Below are 23178 nucleotides of genomic sequence, written 5' to 3'. Positions count from 1 at the left end.
AGAGAGACTAGAGTGGGGTGTATGAGGCATAGAGTGACTAGAGTGGAGTGTATGAGGCATAGAGAGACTAGAGTGGGGTGTATGAGGCATAGAGTGACTAGAGTGGGGAGTATGAGGCATAGAGAGACTAGAGTGGGGTGTATGAGGCATAGAGTGACTAGAGTGGAGTGTATGAGGCATAGAGGGACTAGAGTGGAGTGTATGAGGCATAGAGTGACTAGAGTGGAGTGTATGAGGCATAGAGGGACTAGAGTGGGGAGTATGAGGCATAGAGGGACTAGAGTGGAGTGTATGAGGCATAGAGAGACTAGAGTGGGGTGTATGAGGCATAGAGAGACTAGAGTGGGGTGTATGAGGCATAGAGTGACTAGAGTGGAGTGTATGAGGCATAGAGGGACTAGAGTGGAGTGTATGAGGCATAGAGTGACTAGAGTGGAGTGTATGAGGCATAGAGTGACTAGAGTGGAGTGTATGAGGCATAGAGTGACTAGAGTGGAGTGTATGAGGCATAGAGTGACTAGAGTGGAGTGTATGAGGCATAGAGTGACTAGAGTGGAGTGTATGAGGCATAGAGTGACTAGAGTGGAGTGTATGAGGCATAGATTGACTAGAGTGGAGTGTATGAGGCATAGAGTGACTAGAGTGGAGTGTATGAGGCATAGAGAGACTAGAGTGGAGTGTATGAGGCATAGAGTGACTAGAGTGGGGTGTATGAGGCATAGAGTGACTAGAGTGGAGTGTATGAGGCATAGAGTGACTAGAGTGGAGTGTATGAGGCATAGAGTGACTAGAGTGGAGTGTATGAGGCATAGAGTGACTAGAGTGGAGTGTATGAGGCATAGAGTGACTAGAGTGGAGTGTATGAGGCATAGAGAGACTAGAGTGGAGTGTATGAGGCATAGAGTGACTAGAGTGGGGTGTATGAGGCATAGAGTGACTAGAGTGGAGTGTATGAGGCATAGAGTGACTAGAGTGGAGTGTATGAGGCATAGAGAGACTAGAGTGGAGTGTATGAGGCATAGAGTGACTAGAGTGGGGTGTATGAGGCATAGAGAGACTAGAGTGGAGTGTATGAGGCATAGAGAGAGGGGAGTATGAGGCATAGAGTGACTAGAGTGGGGTGTATGAGGCATAGAGAGACTAGAGTGGAGTGTATGAGGCATAGAGAGACTAGAGTGGGGAGTATGAGGCATAGAGGGACTAAAGTGGGGAGTATGAGGCATAGAGAGACTAGAGTGGGGTGTATGAGGCATAGAGAGACTAGAGTGGGGAGTATGAGGCATAGAGGGACTAGAGTGGGGAGTATGAGGCATAGAGTGACTAGAGTGGGGTGTATGAGGCATAGAAAGACTAGAGTGGGGAGTATGAGGCATAGAGAGACTAGAGTGTGGAGTATGAGGCATAGAGTGACTAGAGTGGGGTGTATGAGGCATAGAGAGACTAGAGTGGAGTGTATGAGGCATAGAGAGAGTGGGGTGTATGAGGCATATAGTGACTAGAGTGGGGTGTATGATGCATAGAAAGACTAGAGTGGGGAGTATGAGGCATAGAGAGACTAGAGTGGGGAGTATGAGGCATAGAGTGACTAGAGTGGGGTGTATGAGGCATAGAGAGACTAGAGTGGAGTGTATGAGGCATAGAGAGAGTGGGGTGTATGAGGCATATAGTGACTAGAGTGGGGAGTATGAGGCATAGAGAGACTAGAGTGGGGAGTATGAGGCATAGAGTGACTAGAGTGGGGTGTATGAGGCATAGAGAGACTAGAGTGGAGTGTATGAGGCATAGAGAGAGTGGGGTGTATGAGGCATATAGTGACTAGAGTGGGGAGTATGAGGCATAGAGTGACTAGAGTGGGGTGTATGAGGCATAGAGTGACTAGAGTGGGGTGTATGAGGCATAGAGAGACTAGAGTGGAGTGTATGAGGCATAGAGAGTGGGGAGTATGAGGCATAGAGAGACTAGAGTGGGGTGTATGAGGCATAGAGTGACTAGAGTGGGGTGTATGAGGCATAGAGAGACTAGAGTGGAGTGTATGAGGCATAGAGAGTGGGGAGTATGAGGCATAGAGAGACTAGAGTGGGGTGTATGAGGCATAGAGAGACTAGAGTGGGGTGTATGAGGCATAGAGTGACTAGAGTGGGGTATATGAGGCATAGAGAGACTAGAGTGAAGTGTATGAGGCATAGAGTGACTAGAGTGGGGTGTATGAGGCATAGAGGGACTAGAGTGGAGTGTATGAGGCATAGAGTGACTAGAGTGGAGTGTATGAGGCATAGAGAGTGGGGAGTATGAGGCATAGAGAGACTAGAGTGGAGAGTATGAGGCATAGAGAGACTAGAGTGGAGTGTATGAGGCATAGAGTGACTAGAGTGGAGTGTATGAGGCATAGAGAGTGGGGAGTATGAGGCATAGAGAGACTAGAGTGGAGTGTATGAGGCATAGAGTGACTAGAGTGGAGTGTATGAGGCATAGAGAGTGGGGAGTATGAGGCATAGAGAGACTAGAGTGGGGTGTATGAGGCATAGAGGGACTAGAGTGGAGTGTATGAGGCATAGAGTGACTAGAGTGGAGTGTATGAGGCATAGAGGGACTAGAGTGGAGTGTATGAGGCATAGAGTGACTAGAGTGGAGTGTATGAGGCATAGAGTGACTAGAGTGGAGTGTATGAGGCATAGAGGGACTAGAGTGGAGTGTATGAGGCATAGAGGGACTAGAGTGGGGTGTATGAGGCATAGAGTGACTAGAGTGGGGAGTATGAGGCATAGAGAGACTAGAGTGGGGAGTATGAGGCATAGAGTGACTAGAGTGGAGTGTATGAGGCATAGAGTGACTAGAGTGGAGTGTATGAGGCATAGAGGGACTAGAGTGGAGTGTATGAGGCATAGAGTGACTAGAGTGGAGTGTATGAGGCATAGAGGGACTAGAGTGGGGAGTATGAGGCATAGAGGGACTAGAGTGGAGTGTATGAGGCATAGAGAGACTAGAGTGGGGTGTATGAGGCATAGAGAGACTAGAGTGGGGTGTATGAGGCATAGAGTGACTAGAGTGGAGTGTATGAGGCATAGAGGGACTAGAGTGGAGTGTATGAGGCATAGAGTGACTAGAGTGGAGTGTATGAGGCATAGAGTGACTAGAGTGGAGTGTATGAGGCATAGAGTGACTAGAGTGGAGTGTATGAGGCATAGAGTGACTAGAGTGGAGTGTATGAGGCATAGAGTGACTAGAGTGGAGTGTATGAGGCATAGAGTGACTAGAGTGGAGTGTATGAGGCATAGAGTGACTAGAGTGGAGTGTATGAGGCATAGAGTGACTAGAGTGGAGTGTATGAGGCATAGAGTGACTAGAGTGGAGTGGAGTGTATGAGGCATAGAGGGACTAGAGTGGAGTGTATGAGGCATAGAGTGACTAGAGTGGAGTGTATGAGGCATAGAGGGACTAGAGTGGAGTGTATGAGGCATAGAGGGACTAGAGTGGAGTGTATGAGGCATAGAGGGACTAGAGTGGAGTGTATGAGGCATAGAGGGACTAGAGTGGAGTGTATGAGGCATAGAGTGACTAGAGTGGAGTGTATGAGGCATAGAGTGACTAGAGTGGAGTGTATGAGGCATAGAGTGACTAGAGGGAGTGTATGAGGCATAGAGTGACTAGAGTGGAGTGTATGAGGCATAGAGTGACTAGAGTGGATAGTGTATGAGGCATAGAGTGACTAGAGTGGAGTGTATGAGGCATAGAGTGACTAGAGTGGAGTGTATGAGGCATAGAGTGACTAGAGTGGAGTGTATGAGGCATAGAGTGACTAGAGTGGAGTGTATGAGGCATAGAGTGACTAGAGTGGAGTGTATGAGGCATAGAGTGACTAGAGTGGAGTGTATGAGGCATAGAGTGACTAGAGTGGAGTGTATGAGGCATAGAGAGACTAGAGTGGAGTGTATGAGGCATAGAGTGACTAGAGTGGGGTGTATGAAGCATAGAGTGACTAGAGTGGAGTGTATGAGGCATAGAGTGACTAGAGTGGAGTGTATGAGGCATAGAGTGACTAGAGTGGAGTGTATGAGGCATAGAGTGACTAGAGTGGAGTGTATGAGGCATAGAGTGACTAGAGTGGAGTGTATGAGGCATAGAGAGACTAGAGTGGAGTGTATGAGGCATAGAGTGACTAGAGTGGGGTGTATGAGGCATAGAGTGACTAGAGTGGAGTGTATGAGGCATAGAGTGACTAGAGTGGAGTGTATGAGGCATAGAGTGACTAGAGTGGAGTGTATGAGGCATAGAGTGACTAGAGTGGAGTGTATGAGGCATAGAGTGACTAGAGTGGAGTGTATGAGGCATAGAGAGACTAGAGTGGAGTGTATGAGGCATAGAGTGACTAGAGTGGGGTGTATGAGGCATAGAGTGACTAGAGTGGAGTGTATGAGGCATAGAGTGACTAGAGTGGAGTGTATGAGGCATAGAGGATGAAAAGTGTAGAGCAACACCCTCGGTGTGCCAGCCCATCTATCCGCAGTGGTTTGTTTCCTGTTAGCGTAAAGAACAGCGGGCAGTGTGCGTCTTTGTGCGATGCAAAGAGATCTATGGTGGCTCAACCGTAGACAAGAGGTCTTCACGGGTCCAAAAAGTTAGACCCATTCCAAAATGGACATGTGGCTTTCCCATCCAGGCCCAATCTGCATGAATAAATAAATAAATAACTGAGACCTGTTCCGAAGGAACCCGAGGACAACCAGAGGACAGTCAGACCTGTTTCCGAAAAAGGCTGTAGGAACAACAGACCCAAATAGACATGTGCCCGTTCGGATCCGAGAGACCGGTTGACCTGTTCAGATCCGAGGGTAGAAAGAGAGAGCGAGAAGGAAACCTCAGACCTGGCTCAGCCAGCGCCATCAATAAACATGGGATATTGGCCAAATGAAACACATTTATCCTTAAAAACAGCCTAGAACAAAAACATTTTACAACTATTCCTTGTGTTTTGATGTGTAGCATTTGCAAAACTTTATAGACTATTTTACAGCTGTCAGAGATCTGAGGACTAAATGCATCAGGGCATAGGGCATTGCATGCATAGGCTTAGGAATCCACTGTATGACATTAATATTTAAAATAAATTAATTTGGCCACAGAGTATTAATAGCTTCTAAAAAAATAGCTGTAGGTTAAGTTTTATCACAAGCCTACAGTTTGGAAGACTGCAATTTGGGCAGCATGTGCACCAAATATAGTGCAGCTTGTTGCATTGTGGCCATAGACATATAATCCATAGAATGGTATTGGAACCTCTAGAAGGGTTTTAGAACCAATTTGACTGTTAAACTCATGGGTACACTACGCTTGGCTGCCAGTCTTGACTTCAATGGGAACTACCATCTATGGATTATATTTCTATGGTTCTTTGTGGCTGTCAGTTTGCCTCTCTCACACCCTCTCTCTTTGCTCTCACTCTTCTCAGTAGCAGATGCACGTAAAGGTGAGTGTCCGGAACCCTTTTCAGATGGATCTGCCCGGCTTAAGCTATAGGTTTATGTTTTTATTGAGTTTCAATTGGATGCAAACTTGGAGATGGTTTCCAATCCCTGTATACGGAATTCCCTCTGGACAAAAAGTCAGCTCCTACATACAGGTAACTGGCAAAATAAAGGAAATACTTGAATAAACAAGGAATACAAAGTATATTGAAAGCAGGTGTTTCCACACAGGTGTGGTTCCTGAGTTAATTAAGCAATTGACATCCCATCATGCTTAAAAATTCCCAACTGCCCATTATTTTGTCTACCATGACGAGAAGATGAGATCTCAATGACTTTGAGAGAACAAAGGAACATAGGGGGGTTTAAAGTGTGTGTCTCTCTCAGTCACCAGATCTCAACCCAAGTTACCACTTATGATGGGAGATTCTGGAGCGGTGCTTGAGACAGCATAGTAGCGGTATTTGAGACAGCATAACGCCCTAGTAGTCCTTTCCTGCAGTCAAATGGCCTAGTGGCCTCATGTATGGAATGTTATACAAATCCGGTGTTTCTATGTCAAACAGTGTTGTTATATTTCCATTCTATATATGACATGGTACAGGTGTCTTATTTTATGTAAACCCATAATTATGTGTGTGAGGTGTATACTTTTGCTTCAAAGTAGATTTGTTTAAGACTACGAAGAAACACTCTGTGTGACCTTTCTTTAGCCCACTGCAGTAAAATGAAGACACGTTATGTTGCCGTTTCCTTTATTTTGGCAGTTACCTGTACAGTACGCCTGGGACATGAGTCACACGTGGTGAAAGTAGGTGTACTCTGCTCCACAGATTCATTTTAATAGCTCGTCTGTGTAGATGCAGTCTGTATAGATGCAGACAGCAAAATGCTCTAGGGCATGGGAAGAGGAGTGATAGATGGCATCCTACTGTTTGTCTATTGAGACCGGAGGGAGAGTGAATTTCCACCCCTGGCTGGAACCTGAAAAGGCGCAGTGGGGCTGTCGAGCAACCAGGAAGTATTGGGAGTGGAAGCCGCGATGGCTCTCTGCCGCTGGTATTGCTCTGATTGCCCCTTTTCCCAATAGAGAAGAGATTTCCTGCTCTAGTATGCAAGCTAAGTCCCCACTTGCTACTAAAGCAAGCATCCTGTTGAAAACGGGTGGCTTCATAGCAAACCGCAGTATGCTCCCCTTTGTAACTGTGGACGAGACCCAGGGCTGTACTGTGCATGCACGCCAGGTCCCTGCTCTTGCGGCTAGTCACCAATGATGTGGAGTCACTGGGATTTGGGGACAGTGCTCGGGGCAGGTGGTGGCAAGGGTAGCCTTGACGGCATAGCTGACCTAGTTTTTGAGTCTCTTGTAAGTAAACACAAAATGACTGAACGTTATGTGAACTATGCAAGAGAGCTAAGCGAGCGGTGTGCTTGCTGAGGTAGGCCGCATGAGCACTTTGCTTAGCATTAGTACAGCCAGCCTTCCCGCGTTAGCTAGACTGTTTTAGGCCGTCTCGTGGACCGGATCACCACATTGTGGGACTGATTCAGTTAGTATGCACAAAGCAACTTAATGCTAGATAAACTAAATACGAGCCAACGTAGCAATCGCTAGATTGTGGATGGCTAGCTACAGTTCGCCGTGGGGCTAGTAGCGTAGCTTAAGCTAGCACGGGCCAGTACTTGATGAAACCTTACAGCAGACTGAGTATGTTTGATTCCCATAATAATGCTGGGAGAAAAGTATTGCTAACCGGTTTATACATGTGCTTGCACCGAGTTAGCTGAAGAAAACCACATGAATAACGTTGCTTCTTGAGTCTTTTTTGACCATAACACGGTGAGGTGAAACCGGTCAGTTAAGCCAATAGTGAACATTAGACGTACTAAACGAGAATGACCAGAGGATGGGCGAGTGGCGCCTGATTCCTCCGTTACATCATTACGCAGTACGTCAGTCTTGCCCCGCTACGGAATAGAAAAGTGTAGTGTTTGTAACGCAAACTGGAGGAGAGCCTGTCTCTTGTCAGAGATCGCATTTATTTTGGGAGATTGCAAAACATGACCTTCTCATTCTAGACAAGATATATGGTTTCAAGTGACAAAATATGTTTTGTTTAGTTACGTTTTTCTCAACCTGTTTCTCTAACTGTATAGCAAGTCAAGCTAGCTTGCTAAAGGTTAGGCTCGGTTGAAGATACCATTGTACCTAGTGACCTCCACCTAAGAATTATCATCACAATCAACTTAAACGGGAGGCAACAGCCATATAATATAATTGGCCAAACAGTTGTGTATTATTTGACATTACTATTAAATTAGTTTCACTTATGGGAATGGGTAATTGTTCACACGCTGCTAGCTATCGCATAAAGCCACCGAAAACCATACATTTTCATTTATTCTGTGGTTTGGTAACTTCCTGTTCTTCCACGTACTCTGGCTGGGTGGAAGACGATGCACAGTTTGAAAAATGTAAAAGTGTGTGGTGTCCGTGTCTCAACGGGAGCCTTCAACTGCAAGGAGGCGTTGCGTTGCCACTTTGACGCCCCCATTGAAATGCATGACATCCTGTGCACCATAATGCTTATTGGCTAACGTGAAACAGGCTTTATAAAGAGGGAGGGGCTCACCGCATTCGCCACTTTACCTGTTTGTCTCCGACTTGGGTGACCACATGTCCCGCATTTTTGCCCTTTTTCCTGCATTTTATCAATGAAATTCAAACACCACAAAAAAAATGTTTAAGTCGATTTGTCCCGTATTTCAATCAGACATTCCAACCTGTCTCTTGCAGTTACGTTGTGCTCATGAAAATATATACACTAAGTGTACAAAACATTAAGAACACCTTTCTAATATTGAGTTGCACCCCATTTTGCCCTCAATTCGGGCAAAATGAGGTGCAATTTTGTTCAGCCTCAATTCGCTGGGACATGGACTACACGGTGTCGAAAGCGTTCCACAATGATGCTGGCCCATGTTGACTCCAATGCTTGATACACACAGGAAACTGTTAAACGTGAAAAACCCAGCAGATTTTGACACACTCAAACCGGGGCGCCTGGCACTTACAACTATACCCCATTCAAAGGCACTGTAATATTTTGTCTTGTCTGAATGGCACACATACACAATACACAAACACAATTGTTTCAAGCATTACAAATCTTTCTTTAACCTGTCTCCTCCCCTTCATATACACTGATTGAAGTGGATTTAACAGGTGATATCAATAAGGGTGTCATAGCTTTCACCTGGATTCACCTGGTCAGTCTGCCAGAGAAAGACATATCTCAAATTGTTGTTGAGATCTGCTATTCTGTGCAGCGTAAGACGATACGTCCGCCAATGTCATAGGCCCATCGTCAACCAATCACATTTCTCAAATATTTTGGGCCTAAATTCCAGCTTAACTTGGAGAGGACCGTTATGCCTAACTACTTACAAAACATGTGCTTCTGACAAAAAGCTACAAGTAAGTAAATAGCCGTATTAGACTAAAAGATAGAAGGTTATTTTGTCAAACTTGTGAGGCTCTCCATGCTCATTAGCTGCTTATAAAACGTATTTGCTGCTACTTCACTCAATCTCGTTTTAAATCTCAGTTTCTGACTGTTTTTCATTCCCTGAGACCAACCAGATATGTATCCTTGGCCAAATATTCCCATATTTTCATAAAACAACCACACGTCTCTAATTTCTGCATCACCAAATTTTTGAGCAGGGGTGCATTCCGCCACTTCTCACAATGGTGCTCTTCTCACAACGGTGCTCTTCTCACAATGGTGCTCTTCTCACAACGGTGCTCTTCTCACAACGGTGCTCTTCTCACAACGGTGCTCTTCTCACAATGGTGCTCTTCTCACAATGGTGCTCTTCTCACAATGGTGCTCTTCTCACAATGGTGCCCTTCTCACAATGGTGCCCTTCTCACAATGGTGCCCTTCTCACAATGGTGCTCTTCTCACAACGGTGCTCTTCTCACAATAGTGCTCTTCTCAATGGTGCTCTTCTTTTAGTAAAGTTAGGTCAAAGCTGAATCAACGTCTTGGAAGATGACATAATGATTCATTTGTATTTTACACAACAAAACCAAATATAATAGCGTAGTATAACGTTACATCAAAAACACCACCTTCGGAATACTGTAGTCAAAAATAAATTCTCATGCGGCCAAAACTCAACAGCACTCGCCACTAAGCAGAATTTGCTTAGATTGAAACAATATAGTCCTACAGGAAGACTATATAGTCTGCTAACACCATCTGCTCTAATTCGCTCACAAAAAAAGTAATTCAAGAAGATCTAAATGCATATTCCCATGAAACTAATTGAGATCAAATGATTGCCATGCGATGCTGCCAACATGTTGTATTCATATAGACGACACTGTCCTGTAAAATCATCCTGTTGTCCCTCATTTTGGTATTTTAAATGTGTTCACCCTTTCTCCGACAGACATCGTCTGTATGTTGGCGGTTGAGAGAATGTTTCGGTTTATACAGTGCTGTTTGAAACCACACCATAAATATGGTGTTTTCATTGCTCATTCAGTCAAAACTTTTCTCAGGCTTCGTACTCCTGTGGGTATGAGTTAACTTTTAAAACTGTGAGTTAATGTCTCCATGTTGTTGTGTCGGTTTGCATGTGCTTCTGTATTGTGTTGTGTTCTGTGTGGACCCCAGGAAGGGTAGCTGTTTCTAATGTATGCCTTACAACTAATCAGATTGAATAAAACAATAAACTCCCCAGGACCTCTCCTTTCTCTTAACCCCTGACCCCTTGATCATTCATTATGCCAGACAATCAAATCACAGCACCACATATGGCCGTAGCCCACAGCTTCATCCTGTGTCGTATCACCTTTCTTCTTACCTTGAGGGAGTCGAAGCAGGCGATGACTCGTCCATTCTCCACCTGGCAGCTCTTGGCTGGGTGGGCGAACTTACACTCCTGGTCGGAGCGTGAGCACGTGCCTCTCTGGAACTCCCGACACACCTCCAGTGTCAGCCATTTTGTGTCCCGCATGTGCGCCATGTTCATGTGCGCCATGGTCGCAAAGACAGTCCAGGAGAATAATAGTAATCCGTCCGAATGGGGCTAAAGCGTGATGTGTGTGTTGGTGTGTGTCCCCTTTGGTTGGATATGTCCGCTACACCTTATTCTTCTGAAAGATCCGAGTGGATGTATCAAGGCGATGGGTGAAATGTGTTGTAAAATTGTTGTGTGTATGTTATTACCTTCCTTAAAGCATTGAGAACACACTCAACAGACAATGATCTGAGCAGAGAATGACTCTACCACTGTCTCAACTTGTATCTCACCAACAATTCAGCATGTAACCCAGAGGGAAAGTTCACTCTTCAGATCCTTCTTTCCTGACTACAACAGTGCTGTAGGCTGTGACTGAATGGAGATCAATGGAGATTAGAGACACTGATGAGGGGTCTGACAGAGAGGCTTTCTGGGGTAGGGTGGTACGGAGGGCAGGTGAAGGCTTAGGGCAGTAAGCCTGGTGATGATGGGGCTGGTGCAGGTCTGGGCGCGGATTTTTTAGGCGTGGGCCGTGACGAGGGGTGTGGTTGGTATCCTTGTGCTCGCGTTATCGTGGCAGCAAGCGAGGCGGCGGGGGGGGGGGCTTCTGCTCTAGAAGCGGATCGAAGCTGCAGCAGATGTCAGGGAAGGCACTTCCTCTGTAGAGAACGAGAGAGACAGGGAGAGGGAAAAGGAGAGAGAGACAGGGAGAGGGAAAAGGAGAGAGAGACAGGGAGAGGGAAAAGGAGAGAGAGACAGGGAGAGGGAAAAGGAGAGAGAGACATTAGCTTGGTGATATATACTTCCACATAATCGATTTAGACCTGATTTATGCCTCCATTCATTCCTCAGTGGAAACTCCTAGAGCATGATATAGTTATTTTACAAGAGCACGCTACTTTCCCTTATTCATTCTCTTCAGTCTCTAGAACCCATCTATGCAGCTGTGGGAACAGATAATGTGTAGAAATGTCAGCCATGCAAGGGTGTCTGCTAAAACAAATAAAACTTTCACCCTCCGCACTCCCACAAACATCACACACACACCACGCCATACCACACACAAACAGCATGTACAAAGCACTCTTTCAGTCGGAAAATCTAATCAAACCCCATATCACTTACAGTTGAGCACTGCACAACCAGACGTGGCAAATCTATTTAAAAGAGAAAGTAAGAGAGAAAGAGAGCGAAAGCAGCGGGAACTGGAGGGGAGGGTGGTAATTTCCCTTTCTCAGAAGCGGTGTGTGTGCGGGGACCAATGAGAGTGGGCGGAATTGCAGCAACATTCTGGGCCGAGTGCCAGGTGAATGGGAGGGGTGGAGCCAAGGCGAGGTCGACCTGGCTGACTGACTGCCACCAGAGAGAGAGAGAGAGAGAGAGAGAGGGGGGGGGGGAGGAGAAAATGAGAAGGGGGAGGAGAACCTGCGAGGAAGAGAAAAGGGTTAGTTAAGAAGTGAGTCAGAGAGAGAGAGTGAGAGAAAAGGGGGAATTAAAAAGTGAGAAAAAGAAACCCAAAGCCGGAGAGAAAGAGATAAGCCCAGGCCAAGATAATTAGTTTCCCTGCCATGACAACTATCTTATTCCTGGAAGCAGACAATGATGATGAGTTTGTTTCTCTTGCACAATTTACCAAATTTCACAACCGATCAAATAAAACCTTGCTTCCTGAGAAAGGAAACCTACTCAAGCAGAAAGAAATGAAACCTCTACAATTAAACGACATGCCAAAAGTAATTATCATACCATCACAGTGAATTACCACCAATTAATGAAGTGCTAGTTATAAGAACGTACAAAGAGTCAAATCACAGATTGAGATGACTGGCCAAACAGTACCTATGATTACTTGTCAATTCCCTTCTCCCACTGTTTGTAGGTGTGACCACTGGTGAAAAGTGGCGCTGACCCCAATCAGTCGACAGGTCGATTGTTTGGTCGATAGGCTTTTGATCGACTGAGATTTTCTTTTTCAAGCAGTAGCAAATATATATATTTTTAATGGCACACAAGACACCTGTCTGACTCGCACCCATCTCAGTGAACTAATCCACAAAGCACATCTCTCTCCAGAATGCGCTCTCTCCTGCCAATTTGCACACATTCATTGTTTCATAACTTCATTGTGGGAATTGTTTGCCTTGAGTGTTAGTGTCTATCAATTCCCCATTACATATATCACCAGTAGTAGCCTATATTTACCATTAATTCCTATAATTTCTAATGCACAATGTTTGTTTGGTCATGGTCATTTCTGTTATAATGCATTATACTTTTGTTACAGTATTTTACCGCTCATTGTCAGAGTGGACACGTAGTTTGCAGAGCGCACAACCTATGCTACACTTGTGAGAAGTTATTTTTGTTTTATTTCATTCCATTTAAGTGTTTTGTCAATTTAGTCATTGTCTTTTGTTTGGAGCGCTACTGTCAATGTTGAATAAGGATGGGCACCTGAACGTATATCAGGTCAAATCTATTTTATTTGTCACATGTGCCGAATACAACCGGTGTAGACCTTACCGTGAAATGCTTACTTACAAGCCCTTAACCAACAAGAAAGAGTTAAGAAAATATTTACAAAATCAAATTAAAAAATCAAATTAAAAAAGTAACACAAGACAATGTGGAGGCTATATACACGGGGTACCGGTACTGAGTCAATGTGCGGGGGTACAGGTTAAGGTAACTTGTAAAGTAACTATGCAGAGGTGGAAAAAAAGTGAGTGGAAGCAGTATAAAAACAAAGGTGGGTGTAAAAGAGAAAAATGTCATGCTCAGATCCAGTGGAAAGCCATAAAATAGGTATACCTGATGAGCTCTTATCTATTGCGCAAAATAGCCTACAGCTGTGTGTGTCTATTCAGAGCTCACTGGGGCGGAAACTCTGAGGGCCCAGAAGATTTTATACAATGTTGCAAGTTTGCTACAGAAAGCTTTGGGCTGGACCCACAAAAGTTGGTTGAACTATGATACAATGTTTCAAGTTCGTTGCAGACATGGAATCAGCCAATGTGATTTATAAGATATTTATTTTTATCAGGATATTTTCTACCTGCAGGCTGTTGGATTTTTGTGATTTAATTTTACATAGATGGCAATAGAAGTAACTTTTTAGGTTTGTATCATTTTCATTTAGATTTGTATAGAATTTTGATTAACCGCATGACAATGATTGTGAGACACGAAGCCTTTATTAGAAACTAAATTAAACTGTTCCATGAAAATGTGCATATGAAAACCATAACTGACACACAGATTGGTAGAATCGTTAGATCAATTGGCATTCCACATGAGAAAGATTGCCGACTCCTCGTGTAGCCTATTACAAGCAACTTCAGGAGTAATGGCAGAATCTGCGAAAACCAGCAGGAACGGGAGGAGGATGGTCGGGTCAGGTTAAGCTTTTTCTCTTCTGGTTATCTTGATCTCTTGCTCCCTCTTGAGTCATTTGTATCTTATTTCATCAAACAGCATCAGACAAGCATATAGTTGATTTTATTAAAACACATCGGGTGTGTCTATATATGGAAAATACACCTTTTAAAATGTATTTTAGTCAGGGACAGCCCTCGTGAAAAGTGTTTGTTTATAATGAAACTATTGTGTTTGCCATGGGAATTTGATACATCCCACTGGGCTAAAACTGGTTGTTTCCATGTAATTTCAACAACAAAAATCTATGTGATCACGTTGAATCAACATGTAAAACTGATTGGATTTGCAAAAAGTGCACATTGATGGCAAAAAGCCATAAACGTTAGGGAATTTTGTATTTTTTTTCTCCAAACCTTTCACCTAAATCCAATGGCGTGATTACAGTTTTCGTTGATTTCACGTTGAATTCACCTTAGTTAACAACTCAACCAAAAGTAAATCAAAACTAGACGTTGAACTGACATCTGTGCCCGGTGGGATTTGAGTCACAGGGCCCGTTTCCCCTCTTATTATCCGAGCAGGGCCAGTGCTACACCCTCTCAAGAGAATTCAATTTCCTAGAACAGGTTGTGCACATTCAGCAACGATATGCACATTCAGCAACGCTACAAAACCACTTTGCAACATTCTGTATCACATCTCTGAAGGACACCATGTGTCACCATGACCCGGCAAACATGGATGTATTTTTACAGAGAGCTGAGCATCATAGTTTCAGAGAAAGAGAGTGTGTGTGGGGGGATAAGGGAAGAGAGAGATGAGGGGGTTGAGTAAACAAGGCTTCACCTTGGATGACTTCATGCAGGCTCAAATGAAAAGGGCCCATAAGGTTGACAACTATGACCTTTGGAACCCAAACACACTGAATGATAACAACATAGACACTTTGGAACCGAAAGACAACACACACATGAAGTATCACGTTTTAAGGTATGACCCAGGTGCAGACAGTGTTGAAGAAACAAACGTGTATTCTTTAAACGGGCAGGCAAACGAGAGGTCAGGTCAGGCAGGGGTCAGTAGTCCAGAGTAGTGTAAAACACCAGAACAGCAGGCAAACGACAGCTCAGGTCAGGCAGGGGTCAGTAGTCCAGAGTAGTGTAAAACATCAGAACAGCAGGCGGGCTCAGGGTCAGGTCAGGCAGAGGTCAGTAGTCCAGAGTAGTGTACAACACCAGAACAGCAGGCAGGGTCAGGTCAGGCAGAGGTCAGTAGTCCAGAGTAGTGTAAAACAGCAGAACAGCAGGCGGGCTCAGGGTCAGGTCAGGCAGAGGTCAGTAGTCCAGAGTAGTGTACAACACCAGAACAGCAGGCAGGGTCAGGTCAGGCAGAGGTCAGTAGTCCAGAGTAGTGTAAAACACCAGAACATCAGGCAGGGTCAGGGTCAGGTCAGGCAGAGGTCAGTAGTCCAGAGTAGTGTAAAACAGCAGAACAGCAGGCAGGGTCAGGGTCAGGTCAGGCAGAGGTCAGTAGTCCAGAGTAGTGTACAACACCAGAACAGCAGGCGGGCTCAGGGTCAGGTCAGGCAGAGGTCAGTAGTCCAGAGTAGTGTAAAACAGCAGAACAGCAGGCAGGGTCAGGTCAGGGAGAGGTCAGTAGTCCAGAGTAGTGTAAAACACCAGAACAGCAGGCAGGGTCAGGTCAGGCAGAGGTCAGTAGTCCAGAGTAGTGTAAAACACCAGAACAGCAGGCGGGCTCAGGGTCAGGTCAGGCAGAGGTCAGTAGTCCAGAGTAGTGTAAAACACCAGAACAGCAGGCAGGGTCAGGTCAGGCAGAGGTCAGTAGTCCAGAGTAGTGTACAACACCAGAACAGCAGGCGGGCTCAGGGTCAGGTCAGGCAGAGGTCAGTAGTCCAGAGTAGTGTACAACACCAGAACAGCAGGCAGGGTCAGGTCAGGCAGAGGTCAGTAGTCCAGAGTAGTGTAAAACACCAGAACAGCAGGCGGGCTCAGGGTCAGGTCAGGCAGAGGTCAGTAGTCCAGAGTAGTGTAAAACACCAGAACAGCAGGCGGGCTCAGGGTCAGGTCAGGCAGAGGTCAGTAGTCCAGAGTAGTGTAAAACACCAGAACAGCAGGCAGGGTCAGGTCAGGCAGAGGTCAGTAGTCCAGAGTAGTGTAAAACACCAGAACATCAGGCGGGCTCAGGTCAGGCAGAGATCAGTAGTCCAGAGTAGTGTACAACACCAGAACATCAGGCGGGCTCAGGGTCAGGTCAGGCAGAGGTCAGTAGTCCAGAGTAGTGTAAAACACCAGAACAGCAGGCGGGCTCAGGGTCAGGTCAGGCAGAGGTCAGTAGTCCAGAGTAGTGTAAAACACCAGAACAGCAGGCAGGGTCAGGTCAGGCAGAGGTCAGTAGTCCAGAGTAGTGTAAAACACTGGAACAGCAGGCGGGCTCAGGGTCAGGTCAGGCAGAGGTCAGTAGTCCAGAGTAGTGTAAAACACTGGAACAGCAGGCGGGCTCAGGGTCAGGTCAGGCAGAGGTCAGTAGTCCAGGGTAGTGTACAACACCAGAACAGCAGGCAGGGTCAGGTCAGGCAGAGGTCAGTAGTCCAGAGTAGTGTAAAACAGCAGAACAGCAGGCGGGCTCAGGGTCAGGTCAGGCAGAGGTCAGTAGTCCAGAGTAGTGTACAACACCAGAACAGCAGGCAGGGTCAGGTCAGGCAGAGGTCAGTAGTCCAGAGTAGTGTAAAACACCAGAACAGCAGGCGGGCTCAGGGTCAGGTCAGGCAGAGGTCAGTAGTCCAGAGTAGTGTACAACACCAGAACAGCAGGCAGGGTCAGGTCAGGCAGAGGTCAGTAGTCCAGAGTAGTGTAAAACACCAGAACAGCAGGCGGGCTCAGGGTCAGGTCAGGCAGAGGTCAGTAGTCCAGAGTAGTGTAAAACACCAGAACAGCAGGCGGGCTCAGGGTCAGGTCAGGCAGAGGTCAGTAGTCCAGAGTAGTGTAAAACACCAGAACAGCAGGCAGGGTCAGGTCAGGCAGAGGTCAGTAGTCCAGAGTAGTGTAAAACACCAGAACATCAGGCGGGCTCAGGTCAGGCAGAGATCAGTAGTCCAGAGTAGTGTACAACACCAGAACATCAGGCGGGCTCAGGGTCAGGTCAGGCAGAGGTCAGTAGTCCAGAGTAGTGTAAAACACCAGAACAGCAGGCGGGCTCAGGGTCAGGTCAGGCAGAGGTCAGTAGTCCAGAGTAGTGTAAAACACCAGAACAGCAGGCAGGGTCAGGTCAGGCAGAGGTCAGTAGTCCAGAGTAGTGTAAAACACTGGAACAGCAGGCGGGCTCAGGGTCAGGTCAGGCAGAGGTCAGTAGTCCAGAGTAGTGTAAAACACTGGAACAGCAGGCGGGCTCAGGGTCAGGTCAGGCAGAGGTCAGTAGTCCAGGGTAGTGTAAAACACTGGAACAGCAGGCGGGCTCAGGGTCAGGTCAGGCAGAGGTCAGTAGTCCAGAGTAGTGTAAAACACCAGAACAGCAGGCGGGGTCAGGTCAGGCAGAGGTCAGTAGTCCAGAGTAGTGGGGCAAAGGTACAGGACGACAGGCAGGGTCAGGGCGGGCAGAACCGGGAAACTAAAAAACAGGAGCAAGGAACAGGAGCAGGGAAACAAAATGCTGGTAGGTCCTACGAACAAAACGAACTGGCAAGACAAACAGAGAACACAGGTATAAATACACTGGGGATAATGGGAAAGATGGGTGACACCTGGAGGGGGTGGAGACATGCACAAAGACAGGTGAAACATATCAGGGCGTGACAGGAAGACACACCTTTGAAAGAGAAAAGCCCAAAACAGCAAACAGAAAATATACATTATTGTCTAATCTGACTTTGAATCGGTTTCAAAACTGCTGCACAATGTTTCATCTTAATTCCATTGGAATAGTCTGGCCACATTTGATCTGTCTGTTGTTTTATCATGGAGGTGGATGGAGTTTGAGCTTCAGAGCGTGTTGATGTTAAGACGTATTTATTTCTGAAGCTTTGCTTTCTCATAGCTAATTTTAACGCTTTTTTATTGCACACTGTTCAGTGAGGTGGATACATTTTCAAATAGGAAATGAACACAAAGTAGCTCAACACAAAACTAAAGAAATAAATCCCTAAATTCCTTACCTTAGAAACCAAACTTCAATGCCAAATTATATTAGCAATTTACTCTTTTCAATTTGATTACTAATCAAATGAATGAATTACTGACTATAATGTGTGTCAGATTCTCTAGTCATTTCCATGGTTTCTGTAGGTTGTGGTAGTCAGTCAGCTTGGCAGGTAGCTATGGAAGGCCGTGCAGGTCTTTATGTGTCAAAATAACACTATTGGATGCATCAAATGAGCTTTTAATTTCACACGTCAAATGACACAGTTGTATTGTAGAATGTTGTGTGCGCTGAATTTGAAGCCCATTAAAAACTGTAAATTGAAAAGAAGAGGGCAGTTTATAAACGCAGACTAAGGATATCAGGGATCTGGTCCCTTCCAATGCCCAATCACTGCTCTTTATTAAGCTTTACGTGTCCAATACTTGATAAACAAATCTATTTTTTGAGCATTAGCATAAAATAAAATACTTTTTTTCAATTTTTTAAGCACACAATATATCTTTTTATTTATTTATAGTCTTTTTCAACCATAACTGAAATACCAATAATTTCTGTATTACTTTAAACTGCTGGTCTGAGTTGGTCTAACAGTTCAGTTCTGCGTGGAGCATGGAGTTGCCAATCTGTATTTGTGCTAATCATTACCTAGATCAATGCTTCCTAAAGCTTTTCAGTCATGGCCCACCTTTCATCATGGGGAACATCCTGTGACCCCCCCATGCCCCCTCACCTTTCCAAAATGCATGATCTGCTGCTATTGTTTCACAAACAATATGGTACAGGAACAACACAATTATTCAATTGTAGTTAATAATTCAAACTTTTACTCATCAAGTACATACAAACACCACAATCTCTGTTGTAGATTTTCAAATAGAAATACAAACTAAAGTTGGTTCAGGATGTGTTCTGTTGGTGATTATTAGGTTGCATGAACGTGACTAGTGCTTTCCATTGAAAAACATAATTTTCTATATAATTCTTATTAGTGGTTATGAATTGACCATGTTAAATTTGACTGTACTATGTTATTTGTTTCAAGTTAACTCACAGATTTGAGGGTTTGTTAAAAAGATGAGAGAGAAGAGTTAAAGAGAGGAGTTATTGTGCATCTCATCTCCATTCTCCTTACGGGGGGGGGCTGAGTAGCACTGTGTAGTGTAAATAGAGAAAGTGGGAAGGAAAATTATTTCCTATCAATCAACTTGACCAGTCTCTAAAATTGGGAGGGGTCATGACCCCCATTCCCCCCTGCAAGTTATATGCCATTAAGCATTTTGTTAACATCGATGACAGTTTGTAAACTGGAGGTAGGCTGTCTCCCTACTACGTTGACTTCGGTTGGGAGGGGTCATGACCCCCATTCCCCCCTGCAAGTTATATGCCATCAAGCATTTTGTTAACATCGATGACAGTTTGTAAACTGGAGGTAGGCTGTCTCCCTACTACGTTGACTTCGGTTGGGAGGGGTCATGACCCCCATTCCCCCCTGCAAGTTATATGCCATCAAGCATTTTGTTAACATCGATGACAGTTTGTAAACTGGAGGTAGGCTGTCTCCCTACTACGTTGACTTCGGTCGCAGTATGACAAAGTCACTCAGAAATAGATTTGATACATATGTCCGGGTTAGGGGAGGGTTTGGCCGGGGTAGGCCATCATTGTAAAATAAGAATTTGTTCTTAATTGACTTGCCTAGTTAAATAAAGGTAAAAAATACATGTGTTATGAGCAACTTCTGGGGTAGCTTGACCAGAAACTGCAGTCATTGTCAATATTCTTAGCAATGATTTAGGAATCCATGTGACTATTAGATAGCCACTTGTTCTCTTATTGAAACCAAACTTTAGTTCATGAAAATAACTAGCTAGCTAGATAATGAACTAAACAAGCTAGCCAGCGAGCTGTTGGCCCAAGCTATAGCAGCTAGCTAGCTTCATACTCTGGCTAGTGGGTTGACCGGACCAGGTCTGACCATCAACCAAATAAGAAAGCTGCTTTATGAATGTGGGCTATTCCGATGATGACACCTTGCTAGATAGTTAGCTAAAACACATCATCCGTTTCAGTAGCTATGTTTTGGGGGGAGAATATTATTTGCATCCATCAGCTAGCTAGTTTGTTTTCTGACCTGTAGACCAAGAGATTGTGTGTTTGCCGCACAGGCACACAAGACGAAGCTTTACCAGCATCATACGTGGGGCGGCAGGGTAGCCTAGTGGTTAGAGCGTTGGACTAGTAACCGGAAGGTTGCAAGTTCGAATCCCCGAGCTGACAAGGTACAAATCTGTCATTCTGCCCCTGAACAAGGCAGTTAATCCACTGTTCCTAGGCCGTCATTGAAAATAATCATTTGTTCTTAACTGACTTGCCTAGTTAAATAAATAAAGGTACCAGTGAATCACTGTTACATATGAAATACGAGTGATAGTGTAAGCACTACGTAAAATAATCATGTTAAAGTATTAAGTGACATGCAGTATTAAGTGACATGATTGGACTATTAGTTTATTTGACGCATCAAATAGTGTTATTTGAAACGTTAAATAACAGCACGTTGACTGACCCAAACAGCATTTGATAGGTAGCTGTTCCATATTCAACATTATTCAGAGACAATGAGATGAATAAGCGTCATTAAGTCACTCATGACTGGACAGCGCTCCTTTACCGCTACTGATATATTTATTCAAAGACATCTCGTGTCACTTACTTCACGACTCCCTGCATTTAATTATATTACTGTCTATTTCCTTCAACTGTGTCTCCCATCAACACACAAGGACACATCTATACGAAAAACACACGTGCGCGCAGACACTCACACACACATTAATTTACACTTCTCCATCTTTGTGCCCTCAATATGACTGTCTGGTCTGCTTTGTCCCAGAATCCTTAACGGTAACAGTCCCTCGAGCTCCAAGGTCTCAGAACTTGGTGCAAGGTCACATAGACTGGTGGAAGGATGGAGTAAATAGAGAGAAATAGAGATGGAGAGTAGGGCTGGGAGATGTCAATATAACAGACAATCTTTGATAAGATAGTCAAGTGACCGCTTTAACAATGGAAATACATAAATAAATACATGTCCTCAAAGACGGGAAGAGGCGAGATCAGGTGGGACAATTCTAGCCAATGACAGGGCAGACCATAGAGATAGAGGACACATCTTTGTATGATGGAAGCCCTCAATGACAATGGCCATGCCATAAGAGGTTATATCCTCTCACTTCGCCTCTTCCTCTGTCTGTCATATGCGCAAAGGGATAATGAGCATAAAGAAGAAAAATACATGTTTAGAACTGATAATTAAATCACATAGTGCAAGAATAAATGCAACTAATTGATTATTGAATGTTATGATGGACACAGCTTTGTGGAACCAAAACATACACAGTCAACAAGCTCAACAAACTCGACTTCGAGAAAAAATCATTTTGGGGGCTGCTGTTCGTGAACAACATTGTACATTGTACTTATCACCCTCATGGCAGTCAAGCAATGCATTCCGCCAAGAGTCGTTCACAATCTAGTCCGGTTGTGGCCATAACTAGACCTCGTTTCAAATGTAGCAAGCAATAATCTTATTTTTATGCCTAGCGATCAACAAAGCATTTTATTACGTACAACTACATTGACGATAATAGTTTTTTAAAAAGTTTAAAGTAACTGTCCAGTGTTTCCAAATTTTTCTGAAATATGACTTACAATATGAGTGAAATATATTTCCTTCCAAAAAATGGCAATTAAGTATATTAAAAAACAGATTTTCTCTGATGGAATTATGTGCGCGTACCCCAACAACAGAATGGCGTGTGCGTACCCCAACAACAGAATGGTGTGTGCGTACCCCAACAACAGAATGGTGTGCGCGTACCCCAACAACAGAATGGTGTGTGCGTACCCCAACAACAGAATGGTGTGTGCGTGCCCCAACAACAGAATGGTGTGTGTGTACCCCAACAACAGAATGGCGTGTGCGTACCCCAACAACAGAATGGTGTGTGCGTGCCCCAACAACAGAATGGTGTGTGCGTGCCCCAACAACAGAATGGTGTGTGCGTACCCCAACAACAGAATGGTGTGCGCGTACCCCAACAACAGAATGGTGTGCGCGTACCCCAACAACAGAATGGTGTGCGCGTACCCCAACAACAGAATGGTGTGCGCGTACCCCAACAACAGAATGGTGTGCGCGTACCCCAACAAAAGAATGGTGTGCGCGTATCCCAACAAAAGAATGGTGTGCGCGTACCCCAACAAAAGAATGGTGTGCGCGTACCCCAACAACAGAATGGTGTGCGCGTACCCCAACAACAGAATGGTGTGTGCGTACCCCAACAACAGAATGGTGTGTGCGTACCCCAACAACAGAATGGTGTGTGCGTACCCCAACAACAGAATGGTGTGTGCGTACCCCAACAACAGAATGGTGTGTGCGTACCCCAACAGCAGAATGGTGTGTGCGTACCCAAACAACAGAATGGTGTGTGCATGCCCCAACAACAGAATGGTGTGGACCCACCCCAACAACAGAATGGTGTGTGCATACCCCAACAACAGAATGGTGTTTGGATATACCGGTCATTAAACATATTCATCTGAGTAGACTGCTGATTAGCCAGCTCATCCTCTATGACGAAATAGCAAGCATTGTTTAAACAGTCTGTTTGGGATACAAATGGGGGTTTCATGCTTTGGCCACAAAGGATAGGATGGGTCAAAAACATAACAGAATATTAACCTTTAAGTGTGATTTTCACTGGACAGTTATTTAAAGTTTAAACTTTTTCTAATGTTTGCAAGTATGGAGCCAATAGGTTTTAGTGTTTAGTCCTTATCTATAAAATGTATCAACAAGGTTCATAAGCTATGGAGGTGAGGTGACAACCATTATGTAGCGTAGCCTACTATTTTGACTCAGAGGGGGACAGCCTGACAACATGGAAAGCTACAGCGTTCGAGGCTACGTTCGAATAGTGCAGGAAGGCATAGGAGTTGCCATTGTGACTAAACCACTATCACTGCCTCGCAGTCAACAAAAACCAAGGGTGTGGTTCACAGTTATGATAAGGCTTCCTGAGGAATAACTGGATGCTAGCTAGATAATTAGCCTTGCCCTGCTAAACATCGTGCATCAATC

At 44.9% G+C, this 23178-nt stretch overlaps 1 protein-coding gene across 18 annotated transcripts in view; it reads right to left on the bottom strand.

The window, feature by feature from the left end:
* The window catches only part of mbnl1 (muscleblind-like splicing regulator 1), a 121499-nt gene that overhangs the window by 75819 nt on the left and 22502 nt on the right, over positions 1–23178 (bottom strand). For 17 of the 18 annotated variants that reach the window (XM_064993363.1, XM_064993367.1, XM_064993362.1 and 14 more), the window contains one exon: positions 10341–11158. In XM_064993363.1, coding sequence (XP_064849435.1) covers positions 10341–10517 — 177 coding nt within the window. In that variant the 5' untranslated portion in view covers positions 10518–11158. Of the gene's footprint in view, positions 1–10340; positions 11159–11624; positions 11806–23178 lie in introns of those variants that run through there. The other variant, XM_064993366.1, reaches the window with a different exon arrangement.

This window comes from Oncorhynchus masou, chromosome 17, assembly GCF_036934945.1.
Source record: "Oncorhynchus masou masou isolate Uvic2021 chromosome 17, UVic_Omas_1.1, whole genome shotgun sequence".
In the NCBI taxonomy this organism is placed as follows: domain Eukaryota; kingdom Metazoa; phylum Chordata; class Actinopteri; order Salmoniformes; family Salmonidae; genus Oncorhynchus; species Oncorhynchus masou.
The sequence above is the reverse complement of the archived record's forward strand: the minus strand, read 5'-3'. Positions and strand labels throughout refer to the sequence as shown.